Source organism: Rhyacophila brunnea, unplaced genomic scaffold (genome assembly GCF_057557595.1).
Source record: "Rhyacophila brunnea isolate RB1 unplaced genomic scaffold, BYU_Rbru_1.0 scaffold_17, whole genome shotgun sequence".
Taxonomy (NCBI): Eukaryota; Metazoa; Arthropoda; class Insecta; order Trichoptera; family Rhyacophilidae; genus Rhyacophila; species Rhyacophila brunnea.
Window position 1 is genome coordinate 13697186 of NW_028232827.1, and position 21776 is coordinate 13718961.

The window sequence follows — 21776 nt, forward strand, 5'->3', positions numbered from 1 at the left end:
AATAAAAAAATGGAATCAGTACAATAAATTTGCGTTTTTGTTTTTAAATTAATAATACAATGCATTTAAACGATGAATTGACAGTTAAAACGTTAAAATAAATATGTACTAATAACTAATAAAGAATGTCATTTTCTCAAATCTTGCGAATTACTCGAAGAATAAAAAATATTTTGCATTTACTAATAATAAAATTCATATACCTACATACTATTAAGATGATCGACAAATAAAAAATGATGACTCAAATCATCACGTTTTAATTTTGGAAACAAGTTGAGTATTACTCGTATCATAAATTTCTGATAGCGGTAGGTTTTATACAGTGCACAATCGCTCAATCAGTATAATTCAGACTACATCAGCTGTTAGAGTAGAACTATAGTGGATGGCATGGAGTCAGCTGTGTCAGTTAACGATCGGTGCGGGCATGTGCATCATCTCAAATATCCGTTAGCTAAACGTCCGGAAAATTTTATTTCATCGAAAGTATAATTCATCAATTATTAAAAATGGAGTTCAGCAATAAAATCACCCAACGTTAACTTAGCTAATATTTAATATAATCTGTCCTGTAGATTTCTGTTAAATGTTATTTGGATTAACTATAAAAACATTTTAACTAATATATTACATAGTTAATTTTTAAAGGCAAATTGGCAGAAGAAAAAGACACATTGTTTTTTTAGTGTTTAAAGTGTTTTAACAACTTAAACTTCTGTGATTCATCCTAAAATACTGTAAGTATTTAATTATAAACATTTATGGTAATATTATTTAATAATCCAAAATAGATATTATATTGCGTACTAAGTAGGTACATCATGTTAGTAAAATCCTGTCATATATAAATGTAAATAATATACATTTTGTACATTAGAGTCGTTTTCGCAACCCAGGTTTCGTCGTTCGGCATCTTTAGGCACGATGCGCACTAACCAATTATAAATGCACATTGCCAACAAATACAGTTAATTATTACAATCATAATAATTTAATACAATAAAAGAAGGTAAAAAGTTTATTACCTACCAATAATTAAGTAAAGGGACAAGAATAAAAACATTTTTTTAAATAAGTCTTTAAAGTGTTTATAAAAAACCGTGGTAGATACATTTTGTCAGTAAGCGCATTAAGTTATCATTAATCGTAAACAATGGAATTTGTGCCTGTAGATGCCGAAAGATGAAACCCAGACCGAAAACGATTCAAATGGAATATTATGTAGTATAAAAATGAAATCAATTAAATAACAGAATAACTCTATTTACCTACTCTTTCTTTGTTTATAATTTAATTCTATAAAATAAATTACAATGATATCTATCTACCTATATTAACTACAACTGTACAATAAAACATTTCCTAATGGGTTATTTTTTACTAAGTAGTATGACGCCGTGTACCTATCAATTATAAGTTAATATTTTCAAACGATAACTAAAATAAAAACGTTATAATTCAATAATAACAATAATAAAATTGTAACTTGCAATAGAATACACACTATTTATACTAAAATTACGACTTTTTATTTTTTGTGATAGGTATTTATTTAAATCCGTTTACCTTTCCTTTAATACAGTTTTTTTTTAAATGGGGAAACCATAATATTAAATGTAGGTACAGTGTACACTGATCACCTCACCGGTGCATGATATTACTATATAGGCATTCAAACGAATTTAGTAAAATGAATTAAAACATATCGTTGTTAAACTAAGGAAAATCTTGACGTTCATAAAACAAGTAAAGGGTTGATGTGAAATTCAAATTACGATTTATTATTTTACAATAAAATAATTTACATTTGTGTACAATATGGTACCTATATTATATTATATTCTAGAGAATCATTTTTATCGTACATAATTTGAACAAATCTACTAGAAAAAATCTTTGAAAAAAATCCGACGGGACTCGAATCAGCTTCCACTGGATTCGCGCCAATATGATTTACCAGTTGAGCCACGTGCGTCCTATCTAACTACTACGAAATTATTTATCATCTACTATAAACATATTGTACAGCTTAAGATGCCGTTAATACCGGTATTTACGTTAATTGCTAGCTGACATCAGGATCTCACCAAAGTTTAGCTTTAATAACTTGCACTTGTTAATAATTCAATATACCATTTTTGTTTATTCAATGAATAGATTCGAGAAAGTTTCGAGAATATAACATTTTAATTGAACGTACATGTTTTCAAATTATTTTTATTAAATCAGTTTCAACTTTGTGTGATACAATACTTACCTAGCCCTGATGTCTATAATATAATAATATATGATATTATTTTGCAATATATGTCTCTATTTTAATCACAATGAATTTTCAGAATTCGCTAAACAACGTGTTTTTTTAAATTAATATAATATTTATTGTGTGTATACTAACTTAACCGCTATTAGGTATTACCTTTATATAATAATTATTATTATAAATAATAATACTGTAATATTTGTACCCCAGAAGCAGTGTGTCTGAAGTCCGTTTTTGTCGAAAATGATTTAAGTAGCTACAGATTTTAAACTAAAATTACCTATAATAATAAATTTGTCCTAAAAATAATCAAAAGTCTTTTAACAAAGTGCTTTCTTTCGTTTGCTGCATTGCGGTATTTATTTATTAAACAAAACTAACCATTACAAAGTGATTACCTATCATGTTTGTTCCTGAGCTAAGCATAATATAATTATTATGTGTCCACAGATCAAATAACCTTGCACTGAATCAAACACACACTGAAAAAACATACATTATTTACCGTATGTGCAAATCTCGTGGGTTGAAAACCTAATGATACCCGTAAAAACTAGCGCATTTCAGTCTCGTTGATTGTTCCATCAATACAGAAATCTATTGATTTAATGAGATCGTATGATCAGTTAACTGGGATTAACCGTGACGGAAAAGGCGTATCATTGATTTTAATATTATTTTTTATTTATGACTAATCAGTCTGAATTATTATATAAATATTATAAATCATTTAGAATTATTATCACCAAGAAAACGTCGTATCCATTTAAAAAATGAATGACAGTATTAATTCTTTATAATATTCTAATGGATTTATTATCTTATGTTTTCATTAGATTTTCTAAAATTATACACTAAAGTCTAAACTAAACAATGTTAAAGGCAGAGTCACGACCGTAGTTAACTTCAGTGTGTAGCAAGCACGTGCGTAAATAGATTAGAAAACAGGGCCGGTCCTAGAAAGTGCGAGGCCCAATTGGACCATGTGCATGAGGCCCCTAGGTATGGGCCACAATTATTATTTTCCATTCAAAAAACATTATATTCCCTAATCCTCCTTCCAGTACGGGTTACCCTTAGCAGTATGATTGGTTTAATTGAAAACTGTATTTTATAAATTTTTTATCAACAAATTACCGATTACAAAACAATTTAAAATCAGAATTACTTAAGGCTATACTTCAGCTGAGGCATGGTCTAAAAATATGGTGACTACGCGACGCGCAGATTGTGCAAACGACGCGTGACGAACAAAACATAATTTGTCATAAAAATTCAACATGCGTCAATTTAATGTTATGTTTATTATTATATTAGTAATAATAATAATATATTAATTGACATGTTTTCTTTTTCGAGTAAATGCGTAACGTTTTTTAGTCATCTTTACACGATTTAAGAATATATTACTAAGACGCCATCACAAAACAAATTGACGTGCTCACAGGTCAACTATCGCTCTCCGATTGGCAACGCGTGCGAAATTACGTCCACCTATAATTGAAAATTATTTGCCGTTTCACTGAATCAAGAAAATGTTTTATTTTACCAGTTTATCGGCAAATTAGTCACAATTATTCAAACATTTTACTCCTCGCTTCTTCAGTCATAGAAAATTAACAGAAAACTAGTATTAAAAAATAGCAAAATACTGGTCACATTTATTCGTCGAATAGTATCGGTTTGTACTTTGCAGTGCATCTTCCAAGGCACTGAAAAAACTATTTTCAATGTGTTTTAGAAACATTTTTCAATTTTAATTTCATATTTTGAATAGCTTTATTACATACACGTTGTATATACTTACTCATTTTTCTCGTGAATTTTATGATTCTACTGCACACTTTATTACGTCTTCACGTTTTACATAATTAATAAAATATATGATAGCTATTTAAACCAACGTTAATCTATCGATTTATAAACATTATTTTTCACTTAAGGCATAAGACCCCCACAGAATGCGAGGCCTGATTGGGCCCAATCGGTCCAATCGCCCTAAAACCGGGCCTGCTAGAAACTATAATTAGAGGAAAGTTTTGACATTTACAGCGTGCAGTTTTTCGTTTACGTTCATTTTCACAACAAGACACCGGCGGCATTCCATGCAATCTGCCATAGGTATATCAGAGCTTTAATAATAAAAACTTCATATAAATTACCTCATACTCCATAGGTTAACTTCACATTTTTTTTTTACTAATACTTAATGATTATTCACCATTTTTTAAACCAATTGACTCCAGTCTTTGAATAAACACACAATGTCAGCCGCAAAATTCAAACCCCACAGTTTAGGAAATGGTAGGTATGTGTTATCCATTAATTTACTGCGTGTGCAATAATAATATACTGCCACTACTCAAAAATAAATTAAAACTACACCTTAACTATATTTTATAGATATTTTCCACCCATGATTGAAGCTTGACATAACATCATTATAAATAATAAAGAAAATAAAGTATATAATATACCAGATGGTTTTTATCGAATTTTGGTACCTTGAAAATACTAAAGATGAAAATAATTTATCCCAAATGGCCAAAATCCTGAAAGCCGAAATCTCGTAAAATAAAATTGTACATAAACTATTAGCAAGTGCAAGTACGCTATAACGTAATTTGGAGAAATCTGGACGTCGGTTAGTAATAATTAGGTAAGGCATTTAATTGATACCTACGTACCTTGATTTAATACACGAAAATCGATAGCCAACATTATTAATGCAATTTCATGAAAGAACTATTGGTTAAATTTGTTGTAATTAAGTAGGATTCCCGTAGCTTATTTGGAAAACGCAAATTGGCGCTAACTCAGTGGTTACAGGTTCAAGTCCCGTCGGGTTAAAAATGATTTTTATAGTAACTAGGAATGAAATGTTTTCAAATTATGTATGTTTAAAATTGTATTTATACTTTCAAAATAATATGTAAAATGCACACAGCAGTTATATTATTATAGTTACTTTTCTAAGAATTTTTTCAATCTTTATTTTCAATCTTCCTCATAACTGAGAAAAATATTCATTAAAATATTGCAGCTAGATTTATATAATATAAATAATACGTGACATAATTATGTAGGTCAGAAATAAAATTTTATTATATTATTAAATTTGTCAACAATATTCACCCGAATATAAAAAAAAACATTTTATATGAATATAATCATTAATCCAGTAGAAACAAAATTGTTTGGTTGAGTTATAGTATTTTTTACAGCGAGTACATTATAATAATATAATATAGATAGTATTATTTTTAGAAGAAATATTTAGTTTATTTTGAATAGAAAGTTATCTACCCGATTTGGCAGTCTGTTTGAATGTATTTTACCTATTATAAGCGCATCCGCAAATTTAATTTCTCAATATTTTGGCCATTCGGGATTTCGGCCCTAATTTAATATAATATTTAACTGAGCAATATTCATTTATGTTCAACCAACTTGATGTTATGCCAGCTGCTTATCTACTTTATTAATATCTAAAGGTGGGTACATACATAACATCATAATATAAAAATGTTGACAAACAAATGTGTACCTCTAATCTAATCAATAGTATTAAAAAACCCCATATCTCTTATTTTTAGTATGGTTTGAAATTAAATGTACTTATACACTCCGAATTCAGGGGTTGGTAAACCTTTAGACAGAAAAGTTAAATATGAGAAGCACAACTATTTAGTTTTATCAAAAGTCATATAATATATATCATTAAATGAAGGGGTAGTATACCCACGGTGGCCGCGCGGCTTAAGCGTTGGACTATCACGCCGTGGGTCCCAGGTTCGAATCCTGGGTCTGGCAATTACACACATTGTTTTTCAATTTGTATGTGAGTCATGGTATGGACCTAATAGGTTGAGTAAATGGCTGACACCCATTTCTCGTAAAATACAAAATCTGTTAATACGAACCTCTACTCTGTGGAGGTCCATATGATCCTATTAGGTCGTAAAAAGTATTATGGTCGGAAAAAAAAGTATTGAAATACTACGTTATTACCAGAATCGCCTCCCATATTGCAAATCATTGCGTCTGCTTTCTGTATAATCTTTTATTAAGCCCGCTTGCGTTATTGCATTTTTCTTTCTCCAGATTTTTATATTATTCAGTACCCAGTCGTATAAATATAAAGCTTCATTCATCATCATTTATGATACTACAGCCCTTGGTGGGTCTTGGCCTCCTTCAAAAACTTCCTCCATCCTGGACGATTTAGCGCTGACACTCTCTAGTTGCTTTGACCAAGCATTTTTAAATCTCTCGTGGTGAAGTCCAGTCATCTCAATTTCGGCCGTCGGTTGCTTACATCGCCCGCCTAGCCGGTATATCCTCCGGCATTCTTTGCACATGGCCTATCCAACGCAGTCTCTGCATTTTCATATGCCACGTGATCTTTTTACCCCCACAAAGTGCGTACAGCTCCTCATTATACATGGATCTCCAATTGACACTTTCTTGAATAGCCCCAAAGATTCTTCTCAAAGCTCTCCTCTCAAAGATATCCATTTCTCTCATCTTGTTTGAGTACCCAGCATTCTGATCCATATTATGATAATACCAGGTGCAGGAGAGCTTCATACTCTTTCCTTATTGACTACAGCATTTGCATTTGAACAATACCCTTGTCTATATTATATGGAGAATACGTTAACTAAAACATTATTTTTATGAGAGAAGTTTGGTTTATACGTAGTTTTATTTTTACATTCGATATTTCCAAGCATATCAGAGTGCCGCTTATGGCTCGCGAGCTCCAATTTGCCGACCTATTCTAGGGGATAGGTTCATATCAAAGTCAAATGTGTTCGTTATAAACTTATAAGTATACCTTTTTAAACTAAACTACTTACTTATCAATCAAATAGTGTTTTTTTATATCTATAGCTTATCGTAAAATAAACATAAATTTTAATAATATTTTTATATTATGTACTTATGTTGATTCGATTTTTTTCCATGACATAAGGAATGTGTAAATATTACCAATATTTAAAAAAAAAACTACTATGGACATTAAATTTAATATAAAACCAAATGAATATTTAAATTTTAATATGTCAAGCATTGATACGTCAAACTGCTGGATACTTAATAATGTCCTGAAATTATTACCATTAAAAAACGCTAGGCTATATAAAAATAACACGTAAGTACCTACATAATTAAGTAATTAATTAATTAAGTACCTAATTAAATAAAATTGTTTACAATAACATATTATATATTCATTTATTACAAAGTTTTATGATGTTTCAGACACACGCCAGAATTATATATTATGTCTATAAACTTAAATTAAAAAAATTAAAATAGTAAAAAACAGTACAGTTACATCACGTCATTATATTATTTATCTGCCTTGATTGACCTGTATGTATGTCTGTCTGTAATTCAGCGTAGCCACAGAACAGAATAAATAAATAATAAATATAATTCCGATAGGCTATATTATGCACCAATAGAGTAAATTTTGATGCAGGCTTTTGAATGTGTGAGTGTTATACAAAAATAAACCACGCATTATAGACGTGCAATAGTCTGTGTAGTACACCATTATTAAATGAGCGTCAATGCATACACCGAGAGCAGTTGTCAGTATTCGACGTATGGCGTATTCTTGACACGTGTTTTAATTTATCCCGTATTCTTTCTTACTCGAGATCGGTTACCTGCTTCTCCTTACCCGTTAGATATTTCAGTTCCCATTATTTCTAAGTTCCCTGGTTTGTATGTATTTCGCTCACACGTATTGGTATTCAAATCGACGCAACATTTAGCTATGAATATTGTTGCTGAACTTTGCTTATGATATTAAAAATATTAATATTATTTGCTAAATAGCAGGTATTATTATGGGCCCGCTGAAGAGCCCGCCGTTCAAATATAATTCAGTATAAAAAGGACCTCGGCGTCGTAACTACGTCAATTTAAATCGATCTTTTCGCAAAAATCACTAATCATCGGAGATTTTATTTCAAGAAATATTAATATTATTACTGATAATTTCTGCCGCGCGGAGAATTATTATTATTTTATGAACACCTGCGAGATGAAGCCGATCAGAAAACAGGGCTGTCAAAATAATATTAAGCATTCATATTTTTTAAATGTTAATTTCATCATGGTTTTTAATCAAACCTGTGCAAGTACGTACTGATAACTTGGGTGGATTTTGTAGCAAACATACTATTGATATATATACGGGTATATTATTATTATAACCCAATTCAAATTGAACATAGGTTGATACTCAAATACTATTATAGTATGTTTATGATTTCGAGAAAATAATACGATGGTATAATTAATCCATATCAATTATTTGAAAACATTACATTCGCACTTTGCACAAAATTACAAACACATTCGAAGTTTGCCGCACAGGTACAGACCACGTGATATTTGTTTACGCAAAATCGTCGCTTTTCAAAATGGCGAATTTGATTACCAGATTTTACTGCGATGAATCAGTATGTTCCTTTTTGTCTTTTTTTATTCGTAGGTTTGTTTACTATGTACACCGAGAAATTTCCATTTATAAACTCGGAAACGATTTTTACAGAAGAGTTTTGGAATATAATGCAACCAAAACTGGAAAAAATTCTATCATGGGTGTTGACTTCCTGAATTAGCTAACCCCAGGTCCATGCCACTACGTGAACCACAGTGGATATTAAGCCATTTCCACACTGGCAACAAGTTGCTGGCAACCTCATTAAATTTTACGATACTTACCATAATTGCTTAAGAAATTTTACAATAATTATCGTAAAATCTAACGAGGTTGCCAGCAAATTAACTTGTTGCCAGTGTGGACCCGGCATTAGGTGCACAAAACTTAAATAATATATATTATAAATACAAATTTAAAATTATAAATATATATTATGATTTATGTCTTCGACAGCCCTGATGAAATAAATGTGAAATATGAGTCGGATCAGTCACAGAGCAAATTTATTAACACAAACAACTTTGACACGACCTTTTTATATTAACTAGTAGACCAGATATTATGGACCACATGTTAAAAAATCATATTTTCAATTCTCAAGGCCAATTCTGTAGAACGTCCTCTTAAGCGCATCGGCAAAAAGTTGTACAGGTGGCACTGCCATTTGGTATTTTTTCTAATAATAAAATAATATATTTTGGGAATTTAAAAACATTAATTTTAATTACAAGCTATATTCATAATAATTCATTAATTAATATTCACTAAGTGTAATGATAATGTCTCTTACCAAGTGACATTTTGTTTAAATATATATATATATATAATATATTATCTGGGTATAGTAAAACACCTTACAAAATGACTACTCCCCTAAAAACTCCCCTGTCTCCGGAGTACCTATATGGTTTTTTTGGGTACAATGCAGTGGCGAAGGCTCCATACTAAGCGATTATTTAAAGCTTACCTTCTATTTTCAAGTATTTAATTTATATAAATAAATATCTATATTGTAGGACATTGTAGGTTATAATCAAAATATTGATTGCCATCTATCGTCGTTATTTATAAGTGGAGCTTTTAATTTAGTCATGTTTCGAATCAAAAATAAATGACGGAACTTCCAACGTGAGTGCTATTTTTAGAATTATTTCAACGATAATCCAAGCCGAATTTTCTATCAAAATTCAGTTGCCAACTTCATGCCTGGGTTTTTGTTCGAGACTCAGAAGCGTTAACAGACAAGCTTATTCGAAATGTTGATTTGTTTATTGTCTTTGCTTATCTTTAAAAGCAAATAATAAATAATAAGGATGATTAAAAAAAATAACAACTATTGTGTTCGATCACATATAATTTATAAATTGTTATTAAAAATAAATATTGTATTAATTCGCGATTATTATTTAGGTTACTTCAGTCATAGACAAACATAACATCCTATTCACAGTTTATGTCATTTTGACATGTCAAAGCGGTGGTAAAGGTTTATTTTATAATACAAAATTCATTGTGTTACTGTGAATGTGGATAAATTATCTCATATTGTACCGAAATCATTCGCCAGTGCTTTAAATATATAAGTATTTATTAAATTGTGTAGTGTCCCGGTAGAAAATGTGCGAACGATTGCATTTAAAAATTATCAAAGCTTGACCTTCCAAGGGTTCATTTAGATTTGAATACAGCAAAAAAACTTATATTAGACATTTTCACAACAATTTATAAATGATAAATATTTGTTTTTAACTGGCAGTTATACATTAAACAAACTTTTTTGTTGGCGATGCGTATTGTTTGGTAAAGAAAGTATGCGTGGAATTCTACTGCCATAAGTGATTTAAATAATTTGACAAATTCAGCGGTGAAACCTATGACCAGTGTGTCGTTGTCATTAGTGTGCACCTATTCATCAGTAGTAATGTCGTAAGTATTATCTTCTTATTTCCCGTAAGTTACCTGACAAGTGTGCTCTTTTTCTCTGATCTCCACAGCTTACCTCTTTCCAAAAGTCACCCTTCGCCACTGGTACAATGTGTATCGTGGTTTTATTTTAATTTTTGATTTATCGAGGATACACTTCTAATTTTATAGAACACCTAGAAGGAGAAAAACACTCAAAGATCAATAAGATTATATTTCAATGTCGAATCGTAATGGTGACATTTGAAGTTGCAACACTTTCCTGTTGGAAAAAAATCGCCATCGTGTTTACATTATTCTCAGAATCACTGTCGATATTAACCTTTTTCAGTTCATAATAGAGTTTCCTATAAATTAATATATATATATAGTAGGTATAAGGAAAATCTTGTAATAATATTACTTTTCCGTAAATTTCTCCAATAATCATTCAGGTGGGTGTGAAGGTAAAGTTACGAGTAAAATTTATGGATTTACGTGAGTTGCTGAAAAAATTATAAAATTGACAAACATAATCTCTATATATATAAAAATCTCGTGTCACGATGTTATTTGTGGTCGAGCTCCTCCGAAATGGCTCGACCGATTTTTATGAATTTTTGTATGTATATTTGTTAGGTATGAGAATAGGTCAACAAGTATATTTTATACCGCTAGATGATTAGGGTATCTCTATCCAGAAAATTTTTCTTTTATTTTTTTTGACAATTTTTTTTTTTGTATTTTTTTTTATTATTTGGCATAAAAAATACCTATAACCCCAAATTTTCATTCTCCTACCCCTACCCTCCCATTTTTTAATCGCGATTTTATTATTTTTGTATGAACAAATTTATTCGTCGTTCGTATTTCAAACAGAACGAAATTATTTATGTTGTTGAATGACACATGGCGCTACATCCGAGAAGAATTCAAGAGAAGCGTCGCGTCATTTTGACATTTCATTCTGCATATCACAACGCAGTGCGTGCAAAATTTTGTACGATTTATTTTAATTTATCTATTTTTATGTGCGTGTATTACAGTGCACAATGCCAGCAAGACGCAAGGGGGGCCATTTGGGCCGTCGAACGAATAAAGCAACAAACATGCGAAATAGTAGAGCAGAAAGAACAGACGAACAAATCCAACAAGATAACAAAAACGTGCATGTAAGCATGTCGCAATTGCGTGCATCTCAATCACAAGAGGCACGAGCTGAACGAAATCAACAACGACAATTGGAACGGAGCCAAGCGCGCCGGTTCGTAGTTAACACATGCAGAGCAAATGGCCGACAACGCCAACAAGTACATCGAACATTTACATCCGCTTCGTTCCTTCGTCTCGCATTCGAGTACGAGCCAGATATTGAATATTCCGCTCATCCGAAAGTGCTGATTGGTGCTATGGACAAAGAATGTCCCCATTGTCATGCGCTCAAATTCAAACATGAGTCAGCCGGGATGTGTTGCGCATCAGGAAAAGTGCAACTAGCAGAAATTGAGATACCACCAGAACCATTGAACGGCTTGCTCATCGGCACGGTTCCAGATTCAAACCTGTTCCTGAAGTCCATTCGCACATTCAATTCATGCTTCCAAATGACTTCGTTCGGAGCAACAGAAATAGTTCACAATACTGCGGCAAATGGTCAACAATTCCATTCTACGTTCAAAATCAAAGGCCAAGTATACCACAAAGTAGGCTCATTGCTGCCAATGTCAAACGAACCACATAATTTTTTACAAATCTACTTCATGGGCGGTGAGGACATCAATCATGTGGATGCACGTTGCGGCTACAATAGCCTCAATTCGCCTAATGCCAGGCGCATCGCCCTGTTGAATGAGCACAATGAATTATTGAAATTCTTCAAAGCACACATGCACGAATTGTAAAGTGACAATCACGCTATTGTCATCAATCCTGATAAAACACCAGCTGGAGAGCACGTGCGTCGATTCAATGCACCTGTTGTTGACGACATTGCTGGAATCATGGTTGGCGACCGCACATCGACGCGAGAAATCGTGATTCGAAGAAGAAACAATAATCTGGAGTTCATCGCTGACACACACCGTTCATATGACGTTCTCCAATATCCGCTAATTTTCTGGAAGGGACAAGACGGATATTGCATAAACATTAAACAACGAGATCCTGTCACAGGTAGTTCATTCATTATGAACATCATTACTCATTTTGAATTGAGAAAATGAATGGTTGATGTTTTTTTGTTTTTATCGGCGGTCATCGTCTACAGCGCTCTATTCCTCTTTCTGTCATATATCCCATCCCCACACACTTACGATACATTCCTTATTTTTTATTTAACAACCAAAATATTCACTAGAAATAATTTATATGGCAGAACAACGTTTGCCGGGTCAGCTAGTTAATTATAATAATATGTAAATCACTTTATAAAACGAACATATCAGAATAATGAATTAATTATTATATTGGGTAATATTAATAACAACTACAAAATACAATATATTAAATCAAACAACGTACTTACAAATAAAAAATATGTAGGATGTATGTACATTTGCAGCAAATATTGAGGAAAGCAAATTAGAATTTATAAACTACATTTATGATAACTATTATTTTATTATATCTTAGAAATCGGGGGCATCGGTTGTTTGTTCTCCCGATGTGCAGAACTAGCTTGCCATTGGCAATGCCAATTGGGCGGACAATGGTTTAATTTATAACGTACGAATGTTGAGATGCAAACTCCGAAGCCACTAACCGAAAGTTGCAAGCAAACTCACCACTGTCCATTACCAAATCATTCAATTTAGTCACTTAAATTATATTATTTTAAAAATTCTAAGATCTATAACACTCAGAACTCACACGTTCGTATAAACTACATTACTACAGTATTAGAATTACTACAGCATCTATTTTATTTGATTTCTCACGATATGACTTTGACAGTGGCAATTATGCTTTTATACAACTCCAAAGAATGGGGGTACTGATATTAAATCTAGCCAATATTATTAGCGACTAAAGGCAATCGAGTATTCAGGTATCTTACAATTTTATTTGTTGAATATAGGTAATATAATATACCTACTGAAGAAACTAAAATATGAATGATTTTTCCGACAAACAATCCAATAAATGTAATACCTACCTATAATTTCTATATACATGTTATCAAAATTGCCAGTAAATTTTTGTACTTAATAAAAAAGTAATGGACTGCTTAGCTTAATATTAACCGCTTTTTGTGGAGAGAAAATATTATACTATTCACTCCCCGTACCTGCCAATGGGCATCAGCGCATGTTCCAATCGGGCTTCAAATTTGCTAAAACCTACCTCATGAAATTGAAATACTTACAAGTACGTTATCTTTTATATTTTCCAGTGGGACATAAAGTGAAGTGGAAACAAGTCAATTAGCTGTGAGGATACATCTGAAATCATGGAGAAAAAAGTGGACGACGAAATCAAAAAGCCTGGTGAGTTAATCAATTAAATTATTGAGATTTATTTTCAAGATAGTTATCATTGACTTTGTGATAAATAGTTTACAATAAGTTATAGAACGAGTGTATCAGTTGGTATTGTCATATATTATATAGATTGCTTCACGATGGGTCAAGTTTGAGTAGGTACCAAAATGTACAATTGAGTTAATTGTAATTGAAATGTATGCCGTAAAATTGTACATTTCGAAAACCAATCTGAAAGCATTTCAGTGCTTACCGGATAAATTATCCTCACTGAAACTGCAAGCATCGCCAACAATTTTATTCCATCTAAACTCTAGAGCAGGTCTGGGCAAACTACGGTCCGCCAAGTATTTTATTTGGGGGGCGCGACCTTTCATCGTATTCCTGAAAAAGTTAAATATTCTTAATTCGGACAAATTCAAACAACTTAAAGATTCTGCTCGAAAACTGTTCGTTGTGTTGGGATTAACCTACATAATATTATGTGAACAAACATTTTCAATTATGAATATCAATAAAAACTCTGTACGATCAAGCATCACCGATGAACATTTACAAGCAGTTTTAAGAATCTCAACTACAAAATAAATACCTGATATATAAAAATAATGTAAAAAGTTTCATTATTTTCATTAAATTGTTGGCTGTAAGAAAAACATTTATTTTTTTTATGTTGAAATTCCTTTTTCATGGTAATAAAATAAATAATTTATGTCTGAAATAGTATTTTACTTCCGGACCGCCGTTCATTTTATATTCCTAATGTGGCCCTTCATCTGATTTATATATTATATACACAAGAATACTGTTATCGGCCGCTATCGGCAGCAATTGAGGGTAGTTTTTCATATTTTTGTATCGAAGTTTTAGGTAGTTAGGTTAAAGGTAGTTGTAATTGTTACAGTAAATGCTATGTTTTAGCTGTGCTAACTTTTAGAACGAGTTAGACAGTTTTGACTGTTTAGAGTAGACGGCTAATATAGTGTAACAATTATAATACTTTGATATGAACATATGAAAAACTACCCTCAATAGCTGCCGATAGTAGTCTTGTGTATATAATAGATGCGCAGATGTATGAATACTAGTTAATTTGGTAGACGCGGGTGACACTGTTTGGTAAAGCACATTAGCAGGAATCCAATGGATGCAGATTAAAGTCCCGCCTGTCGTCATATATTTTGTAGTAGGTGTTTCTAAAAAAATGTATTTAATATTAGAAAATGGATGAATAATTCATATTGATTAAAAGATTGTGCATAACTGTCCTGAAATAATTACTGATAACTTCACAAATATATAATATAAACACTGATGTTTAAAAATTATATTAATTACTATACTAAGTGGAGATCCCATTAATAGTATTACGAGCTATATTATGCTCGCATCTATAATTATTTTAGAAAGTGCCTCATATAAAATGGTGGTAAAAAGTGCCCCTATAAAGTTTCTACCCAATCCCATCATATATTGCTTACCACTGCCAATGAAAGTAAAAGAACATTACCCGTGCGTTACCCATCAGGTGGTCATTAGATATAATTAGCATGTTATTTAAACGTGACAATTAAATAAAAATTAAAAGGTCCACAGCGAATGGGATATTATTAATAATAAAAATAATGAAATCACCCAAATGGGTAGAATATTCGTACCTTTAAAAACCTTCCAATAAATCTTTTTCAAGTTTCGCAAAATGTTCACCATTATTTTAAAGAACCATTAAAATAGACAAAATATTATTATACACGTATAGTTTAATTATTAATAACAATAACTGTTTTTTTCAGTGCGTATTGCAAATGGTGCTATCATTTGTTTTACTTATCTGTCATCGACATCAAAATAATATTTTTAAAATTGGAACTGCGCATCTTCCATCTCCAGTGCAAATTAATTTCGGCGAGGAAAATGTAAAATTATATATTAAGTAAGTATAGGAAATGGAGAGAAAATTTGAATACAAATTATTTTACGTGTCTCAGCTGATGTGCCACACCAGTTGTGGTTTTTTGTTAGCATATTTATTATAATTTGATATACTATTAATATAAAAATAGTCACATGGCACGATTACTATAACACCACTCTGTCTACAAACTCGTTATAACATTATAATTATGATTTCGATTAGCAATACATAACAAAATTATAAATATAATATTTTGATGTTTTATTTTAGTGAACCAACTCGTTTTAAAGCACTTTTTGTAATGCATTCATTAAAATACATTAACAGGATGAAAAAAATCCTCGAATCACTAAAAATAATTCGATATTATTCAATACTAATCACGTATATATGTATAGTTTCCATCCATTTTACCTGTTGGATTTAATTCAATTATAAAATTTTGTAATAATGTAAGAAAAGCGAGCGGCATATTAAAATGATTTTTTTGATAGTAATTAAATTATAATCGAATTACACAATCGTTAGTTATTATAAGCAACCTTTACATACAACGATTCAGATACCAATTTGATAGTGTCGTCGATTGTTATAATTGATTTACATATATTTTAATCATCTTGGTGGCAAAACTATTAGAGATTTCATTTTGAGAAGTAACAATGGTACTGGAACAACTGGACGCCAGGATAAGTGGGCGCTAGCGGGTCCTAGCAACTAAAGTGTTAAATAATATATGCGTGCATTACTATGGAAATCTATATGAAATGACATTTCATTATTCAGTATTTCTATCAAGTACAAATTTTTTTGATCGTTTAAGTTAGTCAAGTCAAGTTTATATGATTCAACAGAAAATTTAAAAACGTTGTATATAAAAGGTTCTTTTTATCTTGTAATCATTACCTATTTATTAGTATACATACAAATAACATTTAAAAGTACTGTTTTCAGAAATTATAAGTACTTAATAATATAAGATAGGTTATAAGGGCCAAATCACACTGCGAGTAGCCGTGAGATGCGCGCGTGACGCAAGAGACATAAAAAGCACTTGCTTTGGGCACACCGCAGTGCGTAAAGCATGTGCCGTTTAGGCTTCCTGCGCCGTGCGCGCTTCGTCCGGCCTCTTGCAATGTGCTCCGCCACTAATACATTTTTAACGACTCGCCAACATTTTACGAAAATGGAAACTACCGTTTTTGTTTCAAAGCCCCTCATTTCTAAGACGTCGCGGTTTCTCTTTCCGTATATTATGTACTTTGATATTTTCAAAACAGTCATCGATTAATAAATCGATACCCCCAGTTCAATAGGGGAACAACTCAAAATTTAAAGGTTTTGAGTTAAGAATGCCATTCGATGTAAAATAATTTTCTCTTTATAATTCAGCAAAAAAACAATCAAAAATTTCTTTAATATGTCATAAAATCGAATAACCCTTTCTGAGATTAATCAGTAATTCCGTTATATAATCAAATTTATTTGTTAATTCTTCATTAAAATGTACAATTTCATTGTGTATTGATGAATTCCACTAAATTCCACAAAAAAAACATACACTTTCATCGAAATCAAGGCTTTAAAATTAAAATGAGAATTACTGCAAAAAATTCAAACGCCATTATCTTGGAACAAGGTTTTATGAGTTGCTCCCCTATTGAACTATCGAAATGCATATTGTAATATAATAATTATTATTTAACCGAAAATATACATTTATATCTCTGAAGAATTTCCTGAATAAATAGAACTCCGGGTCTAGACTAAAATACTATTTATGCAATTAACATAATGTAGATATACATTAAAAATATATCGGATAATTTTTCTTATCAATTATTGTATAATTTATTTAATCTACGTCATTCTTGGCTTAGTAGCATTATGATTTATGGCAACATCAAAGTGTCATAAATCATAAATCGTAATCTATAATTAAAATGTACTTATATTATGTTTTATGGCAACTCTAAATCGCTAACATATAATATGATAATATATCATCGAATTATCATATCGAAATGGCTTAGTTACAGATTTTAATAATATGCACTTAAAAACATGATTGGTGCTTAAAGATTTTGATAACATATGGTTTATATTAAACAAAACTCTGAATATTGAAAAAATATACTATATATTATAGGTAAAACACTCTACAGAGTCACTGTTGTACGCTAAAATTGCTTCGCATCTGTTTTGGTATTATTTGTGTGTATGCATGTAATAAAACTCAATTTAGAACCGCCTGCAATCATTACATTCTCACCCATTGGTTAGGCGTGCAGTGCAGGAGAGGAAAGGGTGTAGTTTCTATTGTTATTGAGAGTCACTGGTAATAAACATGCCATATGTGCATGCATGTTCTCCGAAGTCCTAATGATTATATGTATAATTAAAACACATTGCCAACGAAATTATGTATTTACGGTATTATAATTGTCTTTAATTGTTTATTTCTCTATAAATTTATAACTAATCTGTTAAATAACGATAATGATATCGTTAAGGCTAATTCATAAATTCCAAAACATTATATATTCCCAATCACAACTAAATAAATAACAATACACGATGTTTTCATTGAATTGTAGCTATCACTACAAGTAAATAATATATAGGTACCTATGTCCTAATGTACGCATTTTTATTCCATATTTTATTAAAACAATAAGTCATAAAAATATGCTTATTTACCGTAATTCTTCATGCACACCCTGTGTCAATACTACCAAAGAACACCAACACAACTGCAAATCGTTTTTAGCGTACAACAGTGTCGCTGTAGAACGAAATACCTATACCTACCTATAATATTTTTTATTAGATAATATAATGTCCATTATACTTTTGTTATTTCGTTTGAGAGACCTGTTTTAAAACCTTAATACATTGAATGGAGTAACTAAAGTAATACCTACTTTGATTTGAAATACAAAATCCCAACGGTAATAGTAGCTCAATTTGGACAACGCTTCAGAGAGTATATTAGTTAAAATTTGTCGCAAATAAGTATGACGCCTTTAGCATAGTGGCCTATGTGCTTTTTGCTATTGGTTATATATAATATATTTTCTCAGAAGTGTTTTGAAAATTATGTATGGAATAAAGGAATGTTGGAAAACTACTTCATTTGTGTATAACGAAAATGGCAAATCTTTGACCGTCGTAGGTAGTGCAAAAATTACGGTTAGAATTCGGTAGAAATCATTGTCCAACAGAAGGCTGTATTCGCAAGCTGATTGAAAGACTGGTAGTGTTTTGGATAGCCTGACATGTACATGTTCATCCAGTCAGTTCATGCGAAAACATTGCTACTGTATGCGAAAGACTTCGATTCATTGAAGAAAAATCATTTTCAGTTATTTTTTCAGGCGCATATTCACTTAAGTGAGTACGTTAATAAGCCATCAGTCAAGGAAAACCCACAAGTAATTCACAACAAGATCTTACTTCCTCGAAAATGACGAAAGAGCGACCGTTTCAGTCAATGGCGTCCGCTATAGGCAAATGATAACTGACGTTTTGAGGCCGGAATTGAAAGATTTCGATTAGGAAAACATGTGATTTCAACAGGATGGTGCCACATGACATACAGCTTGTGAACCACTGGCTTTACTGTGTGAAAAAAACCAAATTCATACCATAACTCGGATAACCCTTTATAACAGGGATGGCACGCGAATATTTCATTTTGAAGAGAAAAGAAATTACCATTTTATATATATTTTTAAAAATGTAAAAAAGTTTTACAAATAAATATATATACGTAGGTAGGTACTTAATTACTTATATATTTATTTATTTAGAAAAAGAGAATTACGGCATTACAGCGATTGGCCAAAGCGCCATAATAAATAATAAATACAAATATATAAAAATATCTTAATTACAAATAACAACTAATATAACAAGAAAGTAGAAAAGACAGCATGTGTAAATATTAAAGAAACATGATAATATATACAATTATAAATTTAACCTATTTAATACGTCCACAAAGATTATATAGTTAATAAAAAACAAATCAACTATTATGGTGCCATCAAATAAGCTAATTGTACGATACACAGCATCATGAAACATAACATCTGTCCTTCGACGAGGTATCTTGAAGACCGTGGAGCTACGAGTGATATTGGTGGGAACATGAAAACTAATGTTTGCCAGTATATACGGATTGTAAATAAACCCACGAAGAAGATAGTAAGTATTATAAAATAATGTCGACATAGCCATGCGTATTTTCTTCGGTTTTTCACATTATATTTACCAATCGATGCGCAAACGGAAACGTCAAAATTCATGCACAGTGATAAATAGCATTGTATAAAAAATAGGAGGCAAATCCTTTTCAAGAATACTCATTATGCTTAATGTAAATATACAATTGCATTGGTCAGTCCTTAGGATCGGGCAATTAAAAATAAAATTATTCAATCAATAAAACTTTTGATATTTATTATCGGCAGTCATTTAAATATAATAACTACTTGTTATTTTACCTCAAATATATACTCTAAAAATGGAAAACCGTTCAGTGATAGAGAATATAATATGAAAGAAGAGTATTTTAAATGCTTCCGCGATCTCTTTGAGAATTTTGAAAACAAGGAACAAAATAATTACTCAAAGAACAAAAGATATGCCTTCGGCTAGAAATACGATGAGAGATAGAATATCAGGAACTCAATTGTAATTTTAAACTTTTTTAATAGAAATCTTACAAACCATTTTTTTAGAAAACTTAAAAACTTTTTTTCGCCATGAAAAACTGCTTGGCACGTCAGACAGTCGAAAAATATTACTTGGAAAATTTTGGCTCGCGTACGTAAAGAGGTTCGCTAACCCTGCTTTATGATAGAGAACACGCCAAGTAAATAGTTATAAGTGAAAAAGTATTATTAAAAAATATTGTCATAATATAATAAATGTACATTCAGGTAACTAACTATATTGTATTTATATGTTTACATAATTTCCTATGTTATTAATATTTTATATTGTTATTAAATTCGCAATGCAAAATAATTAAATAATGAACTACCATAGCTTAAAGTATTTATACCTACCATTTAAATTGTCATTTTACTCTCACAATGGTGTAACAAAAATGGTACCTGTAACGTTTTTGTTACATTTTACACAAATCCTTGACTTTGTTATGCATTGAAAACATATTCGCAAAATAAAAATAACGAAACAGAGTAATAATAATAATATTAGCTTATATCTAACTAATAATTTTAACCGTTGAGAGCGAATGAACACGTCATATTGCAAAGTTTTTTTTTAGTGTAGTGGACATTGGTTTTTTCTACAAACATTAATTCATTGTTTTTCAACGTCTGATCTTCGGTGTCAATGTTATTAGGTACGAACATATCACGTTTTTTTGCAACATAAGTAATTGTCACGTTTTTTCATGTCCTGGCAATTTTTTGTAAAATAAAAAACTGTTTATCTAAAATATCAGAATCAACATTACCTTATAATATTTGCAACTACATAATAATATTAAATCATAATATTACACTGTATTATAAGCAGTGTTTAGTAGGAGATCTCGTGACATAAAAATGACACGTCACACATTTCTGCTTTTATAGAAAACTTTTTCATTTTGATCGAATACAATAAAATATATACCTACAGGTACTTTGATCAAATGTATAATTTTTTTAAACGATCTGCTAGTACTTAATGAAAATAACACGTTCCATTAGAAATAACAAACACTTTACT

At 30.9% G+C, this 21776-nt stretch overlaps 1 protein-coding gene across 1 annotated transcript in view; it reads left to right on the top strand.

Moving 5' to 3' along the window:
- Nucleotides 1–375: 375 nt before the first annotated feature.
- Nucleotides 376–21776, top strand: part of LOC147073714 (putative inorganic phosphate cotransporter) — a 95495-nt gene continuing 74094 nt past the window's right edge. Inside the window, exons 1-2 of the mRNA XM_085944198.1 lie at nt 376–740; nt 14026–14119. Coding sequence (XP_085800324.1) covers nt 14083–14119 — 37 coding nt within the window. The 5' untranslated portion in view covers nt 376–740; nt 14026–14082. The remainder of the gene's footprint in view (nt 741–14025; nt 14120–21776) is intronic.